The 17,588-nt window shown below is 39.0% G+C and overlaps 1 protein-coding gene across 1 annotated transcript in view; it reads right to left on the minus strand.

The window, feature by feature from the left end:
* The window catches only part of adcy1b (adenylate cyclase 1b), a 173,205-nt gene extending 161,049 nt beyond the window's left edge, over positions 1–12,156 (minus strand). Inside the window, exon 1 of the mRNA XM_049482059.1 lies at positions 11,493–12,156. Within this exon, the coding sequence (XP_049338016.1) occupies positions 11,493–12,122 (630 nt within the window). The 5' untranslated portion in view covers positions 12,123–12,156. The remainder of the gene's footprint in view (positions 1–11,492) is intronic.
* Positions 12,157–17,588: the final 5,432 nt, after the last annotated feature.

Genomic DNA, 17,588 nt, shown 5'->3' on the forward strand with positions numbered 1-17,588 from the left:
TTCTATGTATGTGTTATAACTGATTATTAATGATTTTTAAGTCATTTACAACTCAATTAGTTACCATTAATAAACTTATTGTAAACCATTTATAAACCCTTTGTAAAGGTAGTCTTATTTTAAAGTGGTACCAATAAATCTATAAAATAAATTAAATACTAAAAATCTGATCTGCTAGTATGGACAGAAAAGGTTAAACTATGTTAAACTTATTTTTTATTTTAAAACACACTGTATTAATGATTACTTTAATAAAAAAATAAAACATTCTGTATCTGTCTCATTAAACAGGACAGATATAGTCATTGAGAATTATTAAACGGCAGGTTTAAGTTCATTTTTTATTGTTAACTTTTCACGCTTTGTTTCAGTTTAATATTCTCTTTTAAAACTGTCTGTTTTCCAGCTGAATTATATGAGCTGTACAGGCCTAGTATAGTAAAACTCACATGTGACTTAAGTACCACTGATGCTACCTCTGCTGAGGTAAATTCATGATTAAAATTGCAGTGTAGACTAAAGTTAATAATGTTCTAATTTAATGCATTGATTAATTTTTAATTATAATTTATTTCTAAGAGTAAGTGTGTTCATTCGAATGAGGTATTTAGTGCTGAACTCTGTGTTGTTGAGCATTAATCAGTGTTTCTTTATGAGCCCGAGAGCTCCGCAGCACATGACTCACTGGAGTTGTCTGTACTTTGCGAGTTGTGTAACGTGTTGTTAATGAATAATTTCTTATGTAAGACGGGGAAAAAAGCTCGCACCTCCGGCTGGAGCCCACCGGCCCCTGCGTCTCGCGACATTTCCGAGACGAGCGGCAGCGGGAGTGGGAGCGGGGATGGCGTGGCAGATGTGTGGGAGAGGAGAGATTCTCACATAACAGTTTGGTTTCAGCTTCTGAGTGGGAGTCTGAAAGCTCTAACACATAGAATACACACGCACACATACACACACATATACACACTTACACACATATATACACACTTACACACATATATACATACACACATTCACTCACACACTCACAGCTGATCTCCCTCAAGAATAAAGATCTTCTGAAGACTCTGGCTGCGTCCAGAAACCCCAAAAGTGTCTCCTTTTTCCTACCGATCCTCCTCCTCTCCTCCGTGACCGGAAACTGATTTCGTGAGGCCATCTTGCCGCCTGTCTGAATACCGTAGGACACATGTGTCAAACACAAGGCCCGCGGGCCAAATGTGGCCCGCCACGTCTTTTTATGTGGCCCGCGAGAGCTTGTAAGATCTTAGTGTCTATAATAAATAAGTCAGAAGCGTTCTTTGACCAAAAATACATTTCCCACAATGCTTGTCGATTGTATTACCCGCAAAGTTACGGCTTACTGCCACTACACGGCAGTGTAGTCATTGATGTGGAAGCCCTGCCGGAGGGAAGGCGTAACTTCGCGGGTGGAATTGAGACATATAAATGTTTATCCCATAATGTCCAGAAAAAGAGAAGTTGATGCAGACGGACAGCTGTGCTTCAAGGCGAAAGACCGGTATGCCTTTTGTGTTACGAAGAGTGTTTCTGACCAAAATAAACGCTTTTTAGGAGAGATATAAGTTCTGTGTAAATATTTATAAGACAATAGCTGACAAAATCTGTTTTAATGACGTTAATAAACATCACTGTGACAGCGCTAGTCGCAGTTTCACCGCAGTAAAGGACGAAGAGGTGAATCACTTATCTAACCAGCCTTTACTAATTTCTGCCCTCAATAACCCTTTCAATAACCTCCAATAGCCTTTAATAGTCTTCAGTAGCCTTCAACAGTCTAACCTTGCAGCCGTGGTGTGTCCACTAAACTCCGTAGTTATAAACATCCTGAGGTTAGCAGCGCGATAACTGACCTGTTTATAATGTAATCCCAGCAGTGACTCATGCTCTAAACGGCTGCTGTTAGCTGATTGGGCTGAAAGATGAACTGTAGAGAGCTGTATTATTCGGTTACAAAAATCTTTTTCATACACAGAAGAACTTAAAAATTTTAAAAACGCTCCAGACTGGCTGAGCTGAGCCCTGTAGCCCGTGGCTGGGCTGTAGCTCTGAATCAGTAAAGACTGCGGACTTGTGGTGCTGCTGCTGCAGCTCCCACTAGTGGTTGGATGAGGAACTGCTAAATCTGAGGAAATGCTATGTTCTTAACAGCTCACAATTTTTGATTTTATATTTATTAAGCCTTATTTCAGTTAATAATTTCAAAGTTAATATAACTTGATGTCATTTCTATTCACTTGACTAGTTTGGTTCTTGATTGATGGAGTTTTTGGATTTCATGACATGACAAATTAAAAGGATTTATGTTAATAGAGCAACAAGCAAACATTTTTTCCATGCAACTGTAATATTTGATTGAATAAATAATATATTGAGAGTTATTTAACATTAAGGAGTAATTACATTCATTTACATATATTACATTTGGTTACATTTTATTACATATATAAGTTACATCTGGCCCTCGGAGGACAGCCAATATGCCAATGTGGCCCTCGGCCAAAATGAGTTTGACACCCCTGCCGTAGGAGATGAAAGAAGCCGCTTAAACTCCACCTGTAGTAGGCTTCCAACGGAGGGTGCATCAGTGTATCCTACTCCGGAAGACTTTTAAGGATTTTCCAATGACATCACTGCATCCACGCCCACAGAGCACGCGAAAATGGGGAAGGCAACGCCCAAATATACGTCATAAACATATTAATTAACTAGGTTCCTTATCTAATTAAACAGCCAGTAAAGCAGTAATATAATTTATAGTTTAGATAAACCGTATGCTCAGTAAAACTATATTTATGACCCTATGTGTATCATGTTATACATATAAAAACATATATTATTTATAATATATATATATAATTTTAATTAATTAATTTTTTTTACTTATTTATTTTAACTTAGGGACTGATGAGGAAACTGAATCCCTCATAAGGCTGAGGTCAGACAGGGCTGCCAGAGTCACTGGTCAGAGATGCGGCCAAAAATGCGGCTGGGAGTAAACAGGATTTTATTGGAATATCTGAATTTTTAGCTGTGTGTGATAGTAATGTTCTGAAACGTGCTGAAAGTGAGCGTTGTGATTGGCTCAGTTCAACGGTAGTCAACATCCTATCTAAAAGGGATCAGCTGTCCCATTTCCCCAATTACAGCTCCTGCCCTCCATTCCTCCTCCTCCTCTCCTCTCCTCCATTCCTCCACCTTCTTCCGGGGTAGGAGAGGAGGAGTAGGAAAGGAGGAGTAGGAGAGGAGGAGTAGCAAAAGTTTCTGGACGCAGCCTATAAGTTACTATAAATTTAAATAATCTGTTTTATGTTTGTTTTAGACTCAAAACAAAGGGAAACACTTTACATTATTAACTGTTGACTAACTAACATAAATGAATGCATTAGTCAACAGTGTTGTGCGTGAATGAGTTCAAAAGAAAGCGTTCATTGAACACGCTCATTTTTTCGTGAACGTTGAACTGAACGCAACACATTTTTTAATAAAGAACTTTAACGTGAATTAGTTCACATTATGTGTCATGAACGGCAGATATCACTGTAAATGAACGTTGGAAAACTGAGTGAGGTCTGTTTTCTCTTTTGAAACGCAATGAGAGAAAGTTCCTCCCTCCTGTATTCTCGCTGGTGCTGCTTACATCATGTATCACCACACAGAAATGGTTTTGAGGTTGTGTGCGCAATGCATTGTGGGCAGCGTAGTGTCCGGCTGAGAATAGTTAACATACTGGCTAGTTAATAACATACTGGCTTCCGCACAACGTTACATGTGATGAATTGCAGCAGAGGGTAGGCATAGATAAAGCGCTGCAATTTAAAAAAAAAAAATACATATTTCATATTATATATTCTTTTTTTAATTAAAATGCTGGTAGATTTCATTGTGATCACCTGGTATGAAACCCACAATTGCAGTGTCATGAGCAAATGTCTACAATGAGCAGTTTAAAGAGCGTATAGTGATTTCTAGCTTGTAGTGTGGAAAAAAACTTTGAGCATGAATGAACTGAACTTAAACTGGTTCAGAAAAGCTGTGAACTGGCCCAACACTATTAGTTACCATAAATAAGACATGAGGTAATACATTAACAATGCTTAGATAATGTTAATTAAACACTAAACTACAGCATTTTAATTAATGTTATTTTCACATTAAATTCAAATTAAACGTTAGAAGTAAAATATTTGTTAAGATAAAAACAATAAATCATACACTTCATTAATAATGTTAAATAATGTTCAGCAAACGAGTAACAACTGCATTAGTTAATCTTCTTATCATTTGCCTATACAGTATGCTGCAGCTGTGCATACAGTCATTGTTAAATATTTATTATTAAATTTATTAATTATTAGTTATAAATATATTTGTCTGTGATAACACTTATGCAGTGGTAGCCAGTTACTTTTTATTTTATTTACTGATGTCAGTTAACTAATTTAATACTATAATATTTACATTTTTACTTCTATTGAAAATACAGTACATTTCTACATGGATTAGAATTATTTCACTTTCACTTTAAATCAGGTGTATTTATTTTACTGAACAGACCTCATGAAATAAGTATAAGTGCTTAGTAATGTTTAACAGATGTTTAACAGATGCTTAAAAAAACATTATTGGTTAATATTTATGGTTTATATTTACAATTTCTACATCTAAGTTTAATTCCAACAAAAATGCCAGTGCACACTCACACACACATACTCTTTTAAATCTCTACTTAAAACTCATCTTTTTAGGGAAGCTTATTGCTGTTCATATACTTTTACTTGGTTACCTTATTTATTTTTTGTTCCTCATTATGTATTTATTTATTTATTTATTTTATTTTATTTATTTATATTTTTTTTGCTTGTGTTTATGCACTATACCTTCTGTCTAAGGCTATGTTGTTAAGCGTTTGGATTTTTTCAGAAAGGTGCAATATAAATAAAATATTATTATTATTATTATTATTATTATTATTATTATTATTATTATTATTATTATTATTATTATATATGATGAAATGAAGCATAAGCACCATCCAAACTAATATTTACTTAATAAATATTTAACGATTACCGTATGCATAACTGCAGCACACAAACACACAAATGACAAGAAGATGAACTAATGCAGTTGTTACTTGTTTACCCAACATTAGTAAAGTATATGGTAATAAAATATATGATTTATTGTTCATCTTAACAAATGATTCACTTGTTAAGTGAAAGTAACATAAATTAAAATGCCGTTGTTCTGTGTTTAATTATTATTACCCAAGCATTGTTAATGTATTACCTCATGTCTTATTCATGGTAACTAATGCATTAATTTACGGTAGATAGTCAACACTTAATGTAAAGTGTTACCAAACAAAGCTAAACTGTTTAAAATAAGAAAAGACTTGTTTTATTGTCACGTCTTGGCCTCGTCTCGTGTCTGTGTGTCTTCCCCACGTGACCTGTGCTCCCCTGTGTCTCCCGTCTCAGTACTTTTCCACCTGTTTCTCATTTGTAGCTCCGCCCCTTCCCCAGGTGTTTCCTATTCTTGTGTGTTACATGTTACTATAAATAGCACTCCTCTGCCACTTTGTCTCCGTCGGTCTTTGCACCTTCCAATGTTGTTTTGTCTCTCTCAGTGTTATCAGTCCTCTTAGCGTTTCTCTGTTCTCTGTTTTTGCCGTATATATATAGTCTATTTCCTTGTTTATTTCTTCTTGTTTTGCTTCTTGTTGTTTCCCTTGTATATATATCCCTGCCCTGTTTAGTTTTGGTTATTTCTTGGTTATTTTTGGTAGTTTCTAGTTTCTTGTTTATTCCTTGTTTATGTTCTTAGCTTTGTTTGTTTCTTTGTTTATTTACTCCCTGTTTGTATATATATATATATATATATATATATATATATATATATATATATATATATATATATATATATATATATATATATATATTTAGTACTTCTTGTTTGTTTAGTTTATGTTCACTAGTTCCTCTCGTTTGTTTTGGTTTACTTTATTATTATGTGTTCTTTGTTATTTGTTTATCTTTGTTATTTATATATATATATATATATTTATTAAATTATTCATTTCGTCCCTACCTGCACTTGTGTCCGTATCCTCGTCTCCCTGCCTGGGTTTTCCTGACATTTATATTAGTTATATTAGTTGTTTAGCTGTGCTTGTTTTGTTTGGTTACCTGCAAAGGGCTAAAATTTGGCTTTAAAAGCCTAATTTGAAATCTAACTTGAGCAAAGGTTGAGTAACTGTGATTGTAAAACTTTATACAGTACCAGTCAAACGTTTTAGAAAATTCCCATTTCTTACACTTTATTTTGGACTTTTAAGCTCTTCAGGTCCAGTCAATAACCAGAATAACCATGGTACAAAATCCAGTGTATAACATTTTGCAGTAAACTTTTGTTGCTGTTGTGTTCTATACCTGCCAACCTAAGGGGTGGAAATGGCACTAGAAGAATAGTGTTGGGCAGATTCAGAGACTAAAACCCACGCAGATTAATATGACGTACCACACAATTCAAGTAAGAAAATACTGGATAAAGCTCTACAGTAATATCTAATGATACATCCTGATCATGTTATTAATTACTACAGAAAATATAATCCTTAATGGTCCTTTAAGATAAGAAATGTAATTAATGATAATTAATAGTGTTTTACTGTGTAAATAAACATTTACTGCTCATAGTAGTGAGTAGCCTTTCTTTAAAGTTGTAACTAATGCCTAAAAAGTTAATAGAACTTCACTGCTGATGTAAAGTTTATCAGACGTAAGACTTCGCAGATCAGTCCAGCTTAATAAACTGACGAGTCTGATAGAGGTAAATCAGAGAGAAGGCAGAAACTGAACAGAGCAGAGCGTCCACAGTAGTGAAACTGTGAACCAATCGCATCACCAGTCACTCCTCATTATCTCACCCAGCTCTGAGCAGAGTATCTGCTGCCGTCCTGCACAATGGAAACTATCGCTCAGCCTAAAATCCCTCTGAGGAGTGAGTGTACACCCCGCACTCCCTGCACACCCCGCACACCCTGCACACTGACCTACTTACCCAGCAGCTCACACGCCCAGAGAGAGAGAGAGAGAGAGGGGGGGGGGGGGGGGGGAAGGGGGGGGGGGTCAAAATATAGAAGTGTGTAGAAATGATACAAATCTAAATAAAAGTTTAGAAGTTGGTATTAACCCGAATCCTAACCCTATACAAAATATAGAAGTGTGTAGAAATGATAAAAATCTAAATAAAAGTTTAGAAGTCGGTTAGAACCCTATTCCTAACCCTGTAGAAAATATGGAAGTGTATAGAAATTATAAAAATCTAAATAAAAAATTTAGAAGTCAGAATGAACCCTAATCATAGCCCTATACAAAATATAGAAGTGTGTAGAAATAATATAAATCTAAATAAACGTTTAGATGTCAGTATGGACCCTAATCCTAACCCTGTAGAAAATATAGACGTGTGTAGAAATCATAAAGATCTGTATAAAAGTTTATAAATCAGTATGAACCCTAATCCTAACCCTGTAGAAAATAAAGAAGTGTTTAGAAAGGATAAAAATCTCAGTAAAAGTGTAGAAGTCAGTATGAACCCTATATATAAGTATATAAGTATATAAAATTGTCTGTATAAAATTGAGAATTTATTCATATTTCTAAATGAATTATAAAAGTCTGTATGAAATGGAAAACCTTATAAATATTCCTACATAAAGTATAGACGCTTGTATGAAATGCAGAACTTTAGAAACTCTGTAATAAAATATAGAAATCTATAGAAAGTGTAGAATTCTCCCAGGACACTGCTCACAAGACACTCCCTACAAGACACTGCCCTCAGGACTCTGCCCACAAGACACTGCCCACAAAGACACTGTCCTCAAGACTCTGCCCTCAGGACTCTGCCCACAGAACTTTGTCCCCAAGACACTGCCCACAAAGACACTGTCCTCAGGACTCTGCTCTCAGGACTCTGCTCTCAGGACTCTGCCCACAGGACTCTGCCCACAAGACACTGCCCACAAAGACATTGCCCTCATGACTCTGCCCACAGAACTCTGCCCACAAGACACTGCCCACAAAGACACTGACCTCAGGACTCTGCCCTCAGGACTCTGCCCACAAAGACACTGCCCTCAGGACTCTGCACTTTGCCCACAGGACTCTGCCCACAAGACACTGCCCACAAAGCCACTGCCCTCAGGACTCTGCCCTCGGGACTCTGCCCACAAGACACTGCCCTCAGGACTCTGCCCACAAAGACACTGCCCTCAGGACTCTGCCCACAGGAATCTGCCCATAGGACTCTGCCCACAGGACTCTGCCCTCAAGATTCTGCCTTGAAGACACTGCCCACAAAACACTGCCCACAAGACTCTACCTACAAGACACTGCCCTCAAAACACTGCCCACAAGACATTGCCCACATGAATTTGCCCACAGGTCTCTGCCCACAAGACTCTCAGGACCAAAAGAATAGATAGGACTCTGCCCCCAGGACACTGCCCACATGACACTGCCCCAAAGACACTGCTCTCAGGACTTTGGCCTAAAGACACTGCCCTTAGGACACTGCCCACAAAACTCTGCCCTCAAAGACACTGACCTCAGGACTCTGCTCACAAAGACACTGCCCACAAAGACACTGCCCTCAGGACTCTGCCCACAGGACTCTGCCCACAAGACACTGCCCACAAAGACACTGCCCTCAGGACTCTGCCCACAGGACTCTGCCCACAAGACACTGCCCACAAAGACACTGCCCTCAGGACTCTGCACTTTGCCCACAGGACTCTGCCCACAGGACTCTGCCCACAAAGACACTGCCCTCGGGAATCTGCCCACAGGACACTGCCCACAAGACTCTACCTACAAGACTCTGCCCTCAGGACACTGCCCTCAACACTTTGCTCCTGTTCACTTGCTCTCCGAAATATTAAAACCCAAACACTGTGAACAATGATCCACATGATCAATAAATTAAGCTACAAGAATGATGTCTGAATTACTTTCTAATATAATTTAACATGGCTTAAGAATAGAAAATAAATTCTAAACAAACTATTTTTTTTATATTGAGCTTATAGTCAATGTGCAAAAACCTGCAAGGGGGAGATTGCACTGCGCACTTGTGCAACTTTTATTTAAGGAAAAAAAGTTTGATTTGTTACTTTGCTATATTGTGATAATCACTCCATAGCTTTATATAAAATAAAAAATATATATCACAGATATATATATATATATTTTAAGTCCAGGCCCAAGGAAATTGGTGGGAAATCTAAGCTCTAGTTCAACTTGGAGCAAACACTTAATCTATTTGTTGTGTTGATTTAGTCCCACATTATTGAAAATGTGTGCATTTTAATATAAATCTACCTAATAATAAGAGTTAAATCATTCTGAGTGCATCTGTGGGTCTCAACTCAGTCCTGTAGTTGTTACCTCACCACTTAATGAACTGACTGAACCCTGTAGGTATTAATTCCACTAAGCAGATGCTTAGTCAACAGTTTAGAGGATTGGATCAAGACTTTCTTCAGCTTTAATACTTGATAGAGTTGAAATAAAACACTGTTCTGGTTATACAGTGTATATTGTGTTCATCCAATGAAGTTGGAGCTGCTTTATTGGACAAAGACGTAAAAAATTACAAAATTCCAATGGTGGATTCCCATTTTTTTTACTGCAATTTAGATAAAGAGGAGACTTAATCTGGGTCTGTGAAACCAGCCCTGTGTGTTTTAATTCAACCAATTTAGTACTACATTAAGCCATGTTTTACTCAAGTCTTTACTTAATTTTCTTGCCCTAATCTAATAGGCAGTTTCATAGATCTGGCTCTAACTGCTTCATTGTGTCGCTGTCCATCTGGCTGGTGCTGAAACCAAGTTTGCATGGAGGCTTTAACACTTTAACAGGGAGACAAATCTACCACATGACTTCTCTACAAACCACTAACAAACACGAAAGAAAATAAATGAAAAGAAACGAAATGTTCAGTTCTTTTGTGACAGGAATGATTATGTATAACCATGCACCAAGGATCATCATCATCATCATTTATGTTTTTATGTAAAAACATAAAAGTGGAAAGAAGAGTGGAGAAAAAAGAAGAGAAGCAAATATAAGACTAGAGAAAAAAGAGAGAAGAAGAGCAGGGCTCAATAGGGATAGAAGAGTTAAAAGAGAAAAGGAAATGAGAAGACAAAAAGAAGAGAACAGTTCAGAATAGAAGAAAAAGTAAAGAAGTTAAAAGATGAGTAAGTAAAAGAAAGGCAAAGAAATAAGTTAAGCAGAATGCAGAGGAAAAAAATGAAAAAGTAGTACACAAAAGAAAAGAGAAATGAAGAGTAGAAAACAGAGGAGAAAATAAAATCTGAGATGCAAAGAGAACCACTGAGAGAGAGAAGAAAGAAGTGAGTGTTAATTTACAGAACTGAAGAGAACAACTAATAAATAAATAAGGAAAAGTGAAGAGAAGAAAGTAGTTAAGAAGAGAAGAGAGGAGAAGAGAAGATAATTGAAGAGAAGAGAAGAGAAGGAGACAGCAGTTTAAAGGTAAAGAGAAGAGTAGAAACGAGAAGACAACTAGACAGTGGTTTAGAAGAGAAGAGAAAAGAAGAAAAAAAGGAGACAGCAGTTTAGAAGTAAAGAGAAGAGGACAGAGAAGAATGAAAGAGAAGAGAATAAGACATTAGTTTAAAAGAGAAGGGAAGAGAATGAGAGAGTAGTTTAAGAGGGAGGAGAAGAGACGAGAAGAGAAGAGAATGAGACAGTAGTGTAAAGGTTTAGAAGTAAAGAGTAGAGAAGAGAATGAGACAGTAATTTAGAAGTAAAGAGAAGAGACGTGAAGAGAATGAGACAGTAGGTTAACTGTAAAGAAAAAAGATAAGAGAATGAGACAGTAGTTTAGAAGTAAAGATAAGAGAATAAGACATTAGTTTAAAAGTAAAGAGAAAATGAGAGAAGAGAATGAAATGGTAGTTTAGAAGAGAAAGGAAAAAATGAGAAGATAATGAGACAGTGGTTTAGAAAAGTAAAGAAAAAAGAGAGAAAAGAAGAGAATAAGATGGTAGTTTATAAGAGAATAGGAAAGAAAAGATTGAGAAGAGAATGAGACGGCAGTCTAAAAGAGAAAAGAAAAGAATAAGAAGAGAACGAGACAGTAGTTTAGAAGAGAAGAGAATGAGACAGTAGTTTAAAAGTAAAGAAAAAGAATGAGAAGAGAATGAGACAGTAGATTAAAAGTAAAGAGAAAGAATGAGAAGAGAATGAGACAGTAGTTTAAAAGTAAAGAGAAAGAATGAGAAGAGAATGAGACAGTAGATTAAAAGTAAAGAGAAAGAATGAGAAGAGAATGAGACAGTAGTTTAAAAGTAAAGAGAAAGAATGAGAAGAGAATGAGACAGTAATTTAAAAGTAAGGAGAAATAGAGAGAAGAGAATGAGCTGAACTCACGGTTCTCCAGAGTTTGTGGGTGCGGGCGGTGACGCTGGTGGCGGTGACCGTGGTGTGAGACACGGCCACCACTATCCCGAACAGCACGGCGAGCAGCGTGCGCACCGGCAGCAGCGCGTAGGCCACGAAGGTAACGAGCATCAGCTGCCAGACTCCGTGCTCCGGCGCGGGGGGCGGCTCGGCGCTGCCGGGCGCGAGGCGCGGGAACGGGCAGCACGGGAGCGAGAAGGTAAAGCTGAAGAGCAGCGCGAGGTGCGCGATCTGCTGCAGCTGCGCCGCGCGCAGGTACTTCACGTTGGTGACGACGAAGAGCGAGGCGAACACCACGCCGTGCACCGGGTGGGAGGCGCGCGCCACCGTGGCGGAGCTCCCGCCGCTGCTACCGCCGCCGCCGGTCCCGCCGGAGAGCAGCTCGAGCGCCGCGAGCGCGCAGGACAGCGCCACGAGCACCGCGAGCGCTTTGAGTGTGGCGGTCTGCTCTAGCTTCAGGCCGTAGCCGCGGAACAGCGCCTCGAGCTCCTTGCAGTCGAACTCGTCCTCGCACGCGATCGCGGGCAGCGGCACGCCGCGCGGGCACCGGCTCCGCTTGCGCCGCGTCTTGACCCTCCGGAACGGAGCCTCCTCCTCCATGGCACGGCCATCCAAACCCGGCGGGCTGGGGGGGTGGGGGGGCGAGGGGGGCTTCGGGGGCTTCAGGGGGTCCTGCGGGGAGCGTCTCCGGGAGCGCGCGGAAGGAGATGCACGCAGGGAGATTCCTCGCGCGCGCGTGTGTGTGTGTGTGTGTGTGTGCCTGCGTGTGTGTGTGTGTGTTACAGACAGACAGATAGAGAGAGACTGGGAGACTCGCGCGAGCTGCGCGCGGCTCAGACCGGATCACGCGTGCGCAGTGTGTAATGTGGGGTAATTCGGGAGATTGGCGAGGAGGGAGATACGCACACACACGTGCACGCGCGCACACACACACACACACACACACACACAAACCCAAAAACACACATATTGATGGTCAATATAATGAATAAGCAATAATTAATAATGACTTTTGTAAATAGTTAATAACACTTTTACATTATCTGCATTGTAGAGTAATACTTAATTAATCTAAACTATAAATAAAAATATATGGAATTATTTAATTAAAAAAAACAAACAAACAAAAAAAAATCCTTTTTATATTTTACATTCTTCAAAGTAGCTCCTCTTGCTTAGATAAACAGCTTGGAACGACTCTATGCTTTTATGAGGTAGAGTCACCTGGAATACAATCTTTCAGTTAACAGCTGTGCTGAACTCATCAAGAGTTAATTATTTTGTATAGAGTGAATAACCCTATTAAAGTAATATTCTAATCCATATTATGACAAGAACTACTCGACTAAGTAAAGAAAAAAATACTTTAAGAAATGAAGGTCAGTCAATATATTATGAACATTATGATGAAACTGGCAATCATCAGGACCGCCCCAGGAAAGGAAGAGCAAGAGTTGCCTCTGTTGCATATAGTATAAGTGAATCTCCAGCATGAAATGAAACTCTGGCCCTGTATATGGGCATGATGTGTGATTAAAACCCTCCTGTATCATTTTTACTATATTTTAACTCCTATATCAGTTTCACAAATGATCTCAGAGTTCAGGCAGGAGAGACTCTTATCAGAATTTTGCTGAGGGCTCCAGGAAAGGGCAGACCGGCTCTGGTCGTGAGGGTGTTGTGGAGGATCTGAGGATCCGAGGTGACGAAGAGAAGTGGTGGAATAGTGGAAATAGTGGGAGATCTGTCTGATCTTTCATTCTCACTGGAGTAACAGACTGGGAATTTCACCTCCGCTCAGGTGACTCATTTAAAGCATGCCATAAATAATCGCTGTACTTCAAAAGGTGTGAAATATGGAGCATTAAGGAGACAGAGAGAGGGGGAAGAGGGAGAGAGAGAGAGAGAGAGAAGGAGAGAGAGAGGTTTAAATATGCATTTCTTTCTGCTTCAGTTACAGAAGGAGAGAGTGGGAGAAAAGATGTAAATTCTGAGAGTAGAAACGAGGATGAAAGAGTCAGAAGAAGAGAGAGAGAGAGACGGTATGGGGAGGCAGGGAGTGATGGGATGAGAGAGAGAGAGAGAGAGAGAGAGAGAGAGATGATGTAAGTTAAAGAGTAGAAGAGAGAAAGAAAAGTAGAGAGAGAGAGAGAGAGAGAAGGGGTTGTAGATAGAAAGACAGATAAAAGCGAGAGAAGACAGACAAGGTGTGAAGGAGGAAGGGATGAGGCAAAGAGAGGGAGAAGGAAGAGGTGGATGGATAGAGATAAAGGTAAAATTAAGGGGATAGGTATAAGAAGGTGGGGAGTGAGGGAACAAGAGAAATGGAAGGAAGAAAGAGAGTGAAAGAAAGAGAGAATAAATAGAAAGAGGGAAAGAAGGAAAGAGAGAGGTTTAAATATGCATTTCATTCTGCCTCAGCTACAGAAGGAGAGAGTGGGAGAGAAGATGTAATTCCTGAGAGTAGGATGAAAGAGTCAAAGAAAAGAGAGCGAGAAAGAAAGAGAGAGAGAAATGGATAGATGGTATAGGGAGGCAGGGAGTGACAGAATGAGAGAGAAAGGGAGGGAGGTGATGTAGGATCTGAAGCAGCAACAATGTCGAACTTCCGAGAGAGAGGGAGCGAGAGAGGTAGAGAGCAGGGGTTGTAGATAGATAAAAGATAAAGAAGACAGACAAGGTGTGAAGGAGGGATGGATAAGGGAAAGAGAGGGAGAAGGTAGAGGTAGATGAATAAATAGAGTGAGAAAGATAAGAGTGAGGGGGAAGGTATAGGAAGGTGGGGAGTGAGGGACCAAAAGAGAGATGAAGGGAAGAGAGAGAAACAAAAACATAAGTGAGAAAAAGAGAGAACAAATATAGGGAGGGGGGTGTGAGAAAGAGAAAGAGAGGAGAAATAAAAAAGAGGGAGAGAGTAAGAGAAGAAAATAGAGAGCTTTAAAACGCATGTGGGAGAGTAGATGTAAATTCTGAGTGTGGAAAGGAGGATAAAAGAGTCAGAGAAAGAAAGTATAGGGAGGCAGGAAGTGACGGAATGAGAGAGAAGAAGGAGGGAGGTGATGTAGAATCTGAAGCAGCAACAAGGTTGAAAGTCAGAGCGAGAGAGCGAGAGAGAGAGAGAGAGAGGGGGTTGTATATAGAGAGACAGGTAGTGAAGAAGGGAGGGATGAGATAAAGAGAGGGAGAAGGGAGAGGTAGATGTATAGAGAGAGTGAGAGAGGATAGAGTAAATGGAAGGTATAAGGAGGCGGGAAGTGAGGGAATGAGAAGGAGAGGGAGGGATAGACAGAGAAACGGGTAAAAAAGAGTACGCAGACAGGAAGCGAAGGAGGGAGGGATGAGGTAAAGAGGTAGAGGTAGATAGATAGAGAGAGTGAGACAGGTAAGAGTGTAAGGAAAGGTATAGGAAGATGGGGAGTGAGAGAACAAGGGTGATGGAAGAAAAAGAGAGAGAGACACGAGTGAGCAAAATAGATATAGAGGATATAGACATAGAAGAGATATAGGGATGGAGAGATTGAGTAGAAGAAAAAAAGAGGGAAAGAGTAAGAGAAGGAGAGAGAGAGAGAAAATGAGAAAAGGTATAGGGAGACAGGGAGTGACAGAATGAGAGACAGAGAGGGAGATAGAAAGAGATATGATGTAAAATCTGCAAGCAGAAACCAGGTTAAAAGTCAGAGAGAAAGAGATAAAAAGAGAGAAAGAGAGATAGAGACAGGTAGCAAAAGTAAAAAAAGAGGGAGGGATGAGACGAAAAGAAAAGGGATGGATAGAAATAGATAAAGAGAGCAAAATAGGTAAGAGTGAGGAGGAAGGTACAGACCTTCCACTAGCCAGTGTTTAACTTACCTCACTCACAAGATAGCACCTCACAACATACACCTCATGAACATTTTACAAACTGCTGTCCCGTGACTTTTGCCATGTCAGAGCACAACCCATTCTAAAGCAGTGCAGGATAATTTGATGAAGCCCCATCTGCAGCCTGCAGCCACTGCCAGATTCAGTGCAGATATTGCCACTGTCTCTGACGATAGTAAAAAGATCAAACAGAGCTGCTGCTCTTTTAATTTCAATATTAATGATTCTATAATTCTATAAATCTCTTAGAATTAGATTTAACTAACTAACTTTGTTATGAATTCTACCAGTCAGGTATTAAGGAGCAGTAAAGCCACTCTTTGCTAAAGTCCAGCATTATATGGGTTAGTTTTCAGTGAAGTTTCTCCAGCACTAAGGCTGGGTGCAGCAGCATTAGCATTAGCCGCTAACCGCAGCGCTAGCTCTTTTGCTCAGCATTCAGAGGTGAGTATATTGGACTGTAGTCTGTAGCATGTTTGCAGTGTTAAAACAAGCTACGTGGGACGAACCGATAGCTGATAGCACCCTGGGTTAACAGAACACTCAGAGTTCCTCAGTCTAGCGATATCTGGTGGCGTTAACGCCCCGCTAGCATTGCGGTTAGCGGCTAATGCTAATGCTGCTGCACCCAGTCTTAGTGCTGGAGAAACTTAACTAAAAACTCACCCTTAGACAAAATATTGGAAATCTAAGCTTACTGTAAATAAACAAAAGTGCTTTACTCACCCAATAAACCGTTTTCAGGAGAGAAATCTGTGTAGATTAACATCCAGCACTCAATTAACTTTAAAAGAAAATGCTTTTTTTTAATAATGACAGTTTTTTTACTTAAGCACTTCCCCCAGCTTCCCCATTAGAAGGGAAACATGGCGATGCCTTATAATCCGGTGTGCCTTTTGTATGAAAATAGACCAAAAATATATATATTTAATTGATAATGTGCCTTATAATCCAGTTATTCCAAACTACACTTATTCAGATACAGTATATATACACACAGATCAGATTAAACGTAGCATTATGATCACCATCCATTTTTTCATCTTCACTAATCATACAGGGGCACTTTGTAGTTCTACTATAATTACAGACTGCAGTGCTGTATCTGTTTCTCTGTATACTAATACTATTATTATCCTCCTCTACCTTGTTCTTTAGTACTCAGGACCCCACAGGATAGGCCACCACAGAGCAGGTATTGGAGGTAGTGTGTTAGTGTTCATTGTAAGGGTGTGATGACACACTTATTTCATGAGACCCAATATGGGGTTTATGAGAACGAGATGATATTTTAACAATATATATATATATATATATATATATATATATATATATATATATATATATATATATATATATATATATATATATACAGCTCTCTCGGTTTGTCTGATTTTGCTATTTATAGGTTTATGTTTGAGTAAAATGAACATGTCCTTTTATTCCTTAAACTACAGACAATATTTCTCCCAAATTCCAAATAAAAATATTGTCATTTAGATTATTTATTTGAAAAAAATGAGAAAAAGACTGAAATAAAAAAAAGATGCAGAGCTATCACACCTCAAAAAAAAAAAAGAAAACAAGTTCATATTTATAAAGTGTTAAGAGTTCAGAAATCAATATTGGGTGGAATAACCCTGGTTTTTAATCACAGTTTTTATGCATCTTGGCATCATGTTCCTCTCCACCAGTCTTACACACTGCTTTTGGATAACTTTATGCTGCTTTACTCCTGGTGCAAAAATTCGAGCAGTTTAGCTTGGTTTGATGGCTTGTGATCATCCATCTTCCTCTTGATTATATTCCAGAGGTTTTCAGTTTGATCTCTTATTATTTTTTAAAGAAACTCCACCCAGGTAGGGAATTGAACCGAAGACCCCAGTTTAGAAAGGCACCATGCCACCTTTCGTCTTTATCTGACTGAAGAAACAGCGTAAGGTGTTTTATATTCTCTTATTCTTTGCACTTTTAAAGCAAAAGTTAACAGAAAAAACAGACACAAGCTCGCATTTTATAAAGATGAATTTGAAAGGAAATGAGCTGCGGTTGTAAATGTCGGTCAGACGCTCTGACTGATTTGTTGGGAGCTGTGGATGTTTTTCAGACAAAAATCCTTCCCCTCCACCCCCTTAAGCTGTTAAATTTAGATATCAAATTCTCCCCTTTGGGCACAGAGAGAACGAGAGAGAGAGAGAGAGAGAG

Source organism: Astyanax mexicanus, chromosome 8 (assembly GCF_023375975.1).
Source record: "Astyanax mexicanus isolate ESR-SI-001 chromosome 8, AstMex3_surface, whole genome shotgun sequence".
Taxonomy (NCBI): domain Eukaryota; kingdom Metazoa; phylum Chordata; class Actinopteri; order Characiformes; family Acestrorhamphidae; genus Astyanax; species Astyanax mexicanus.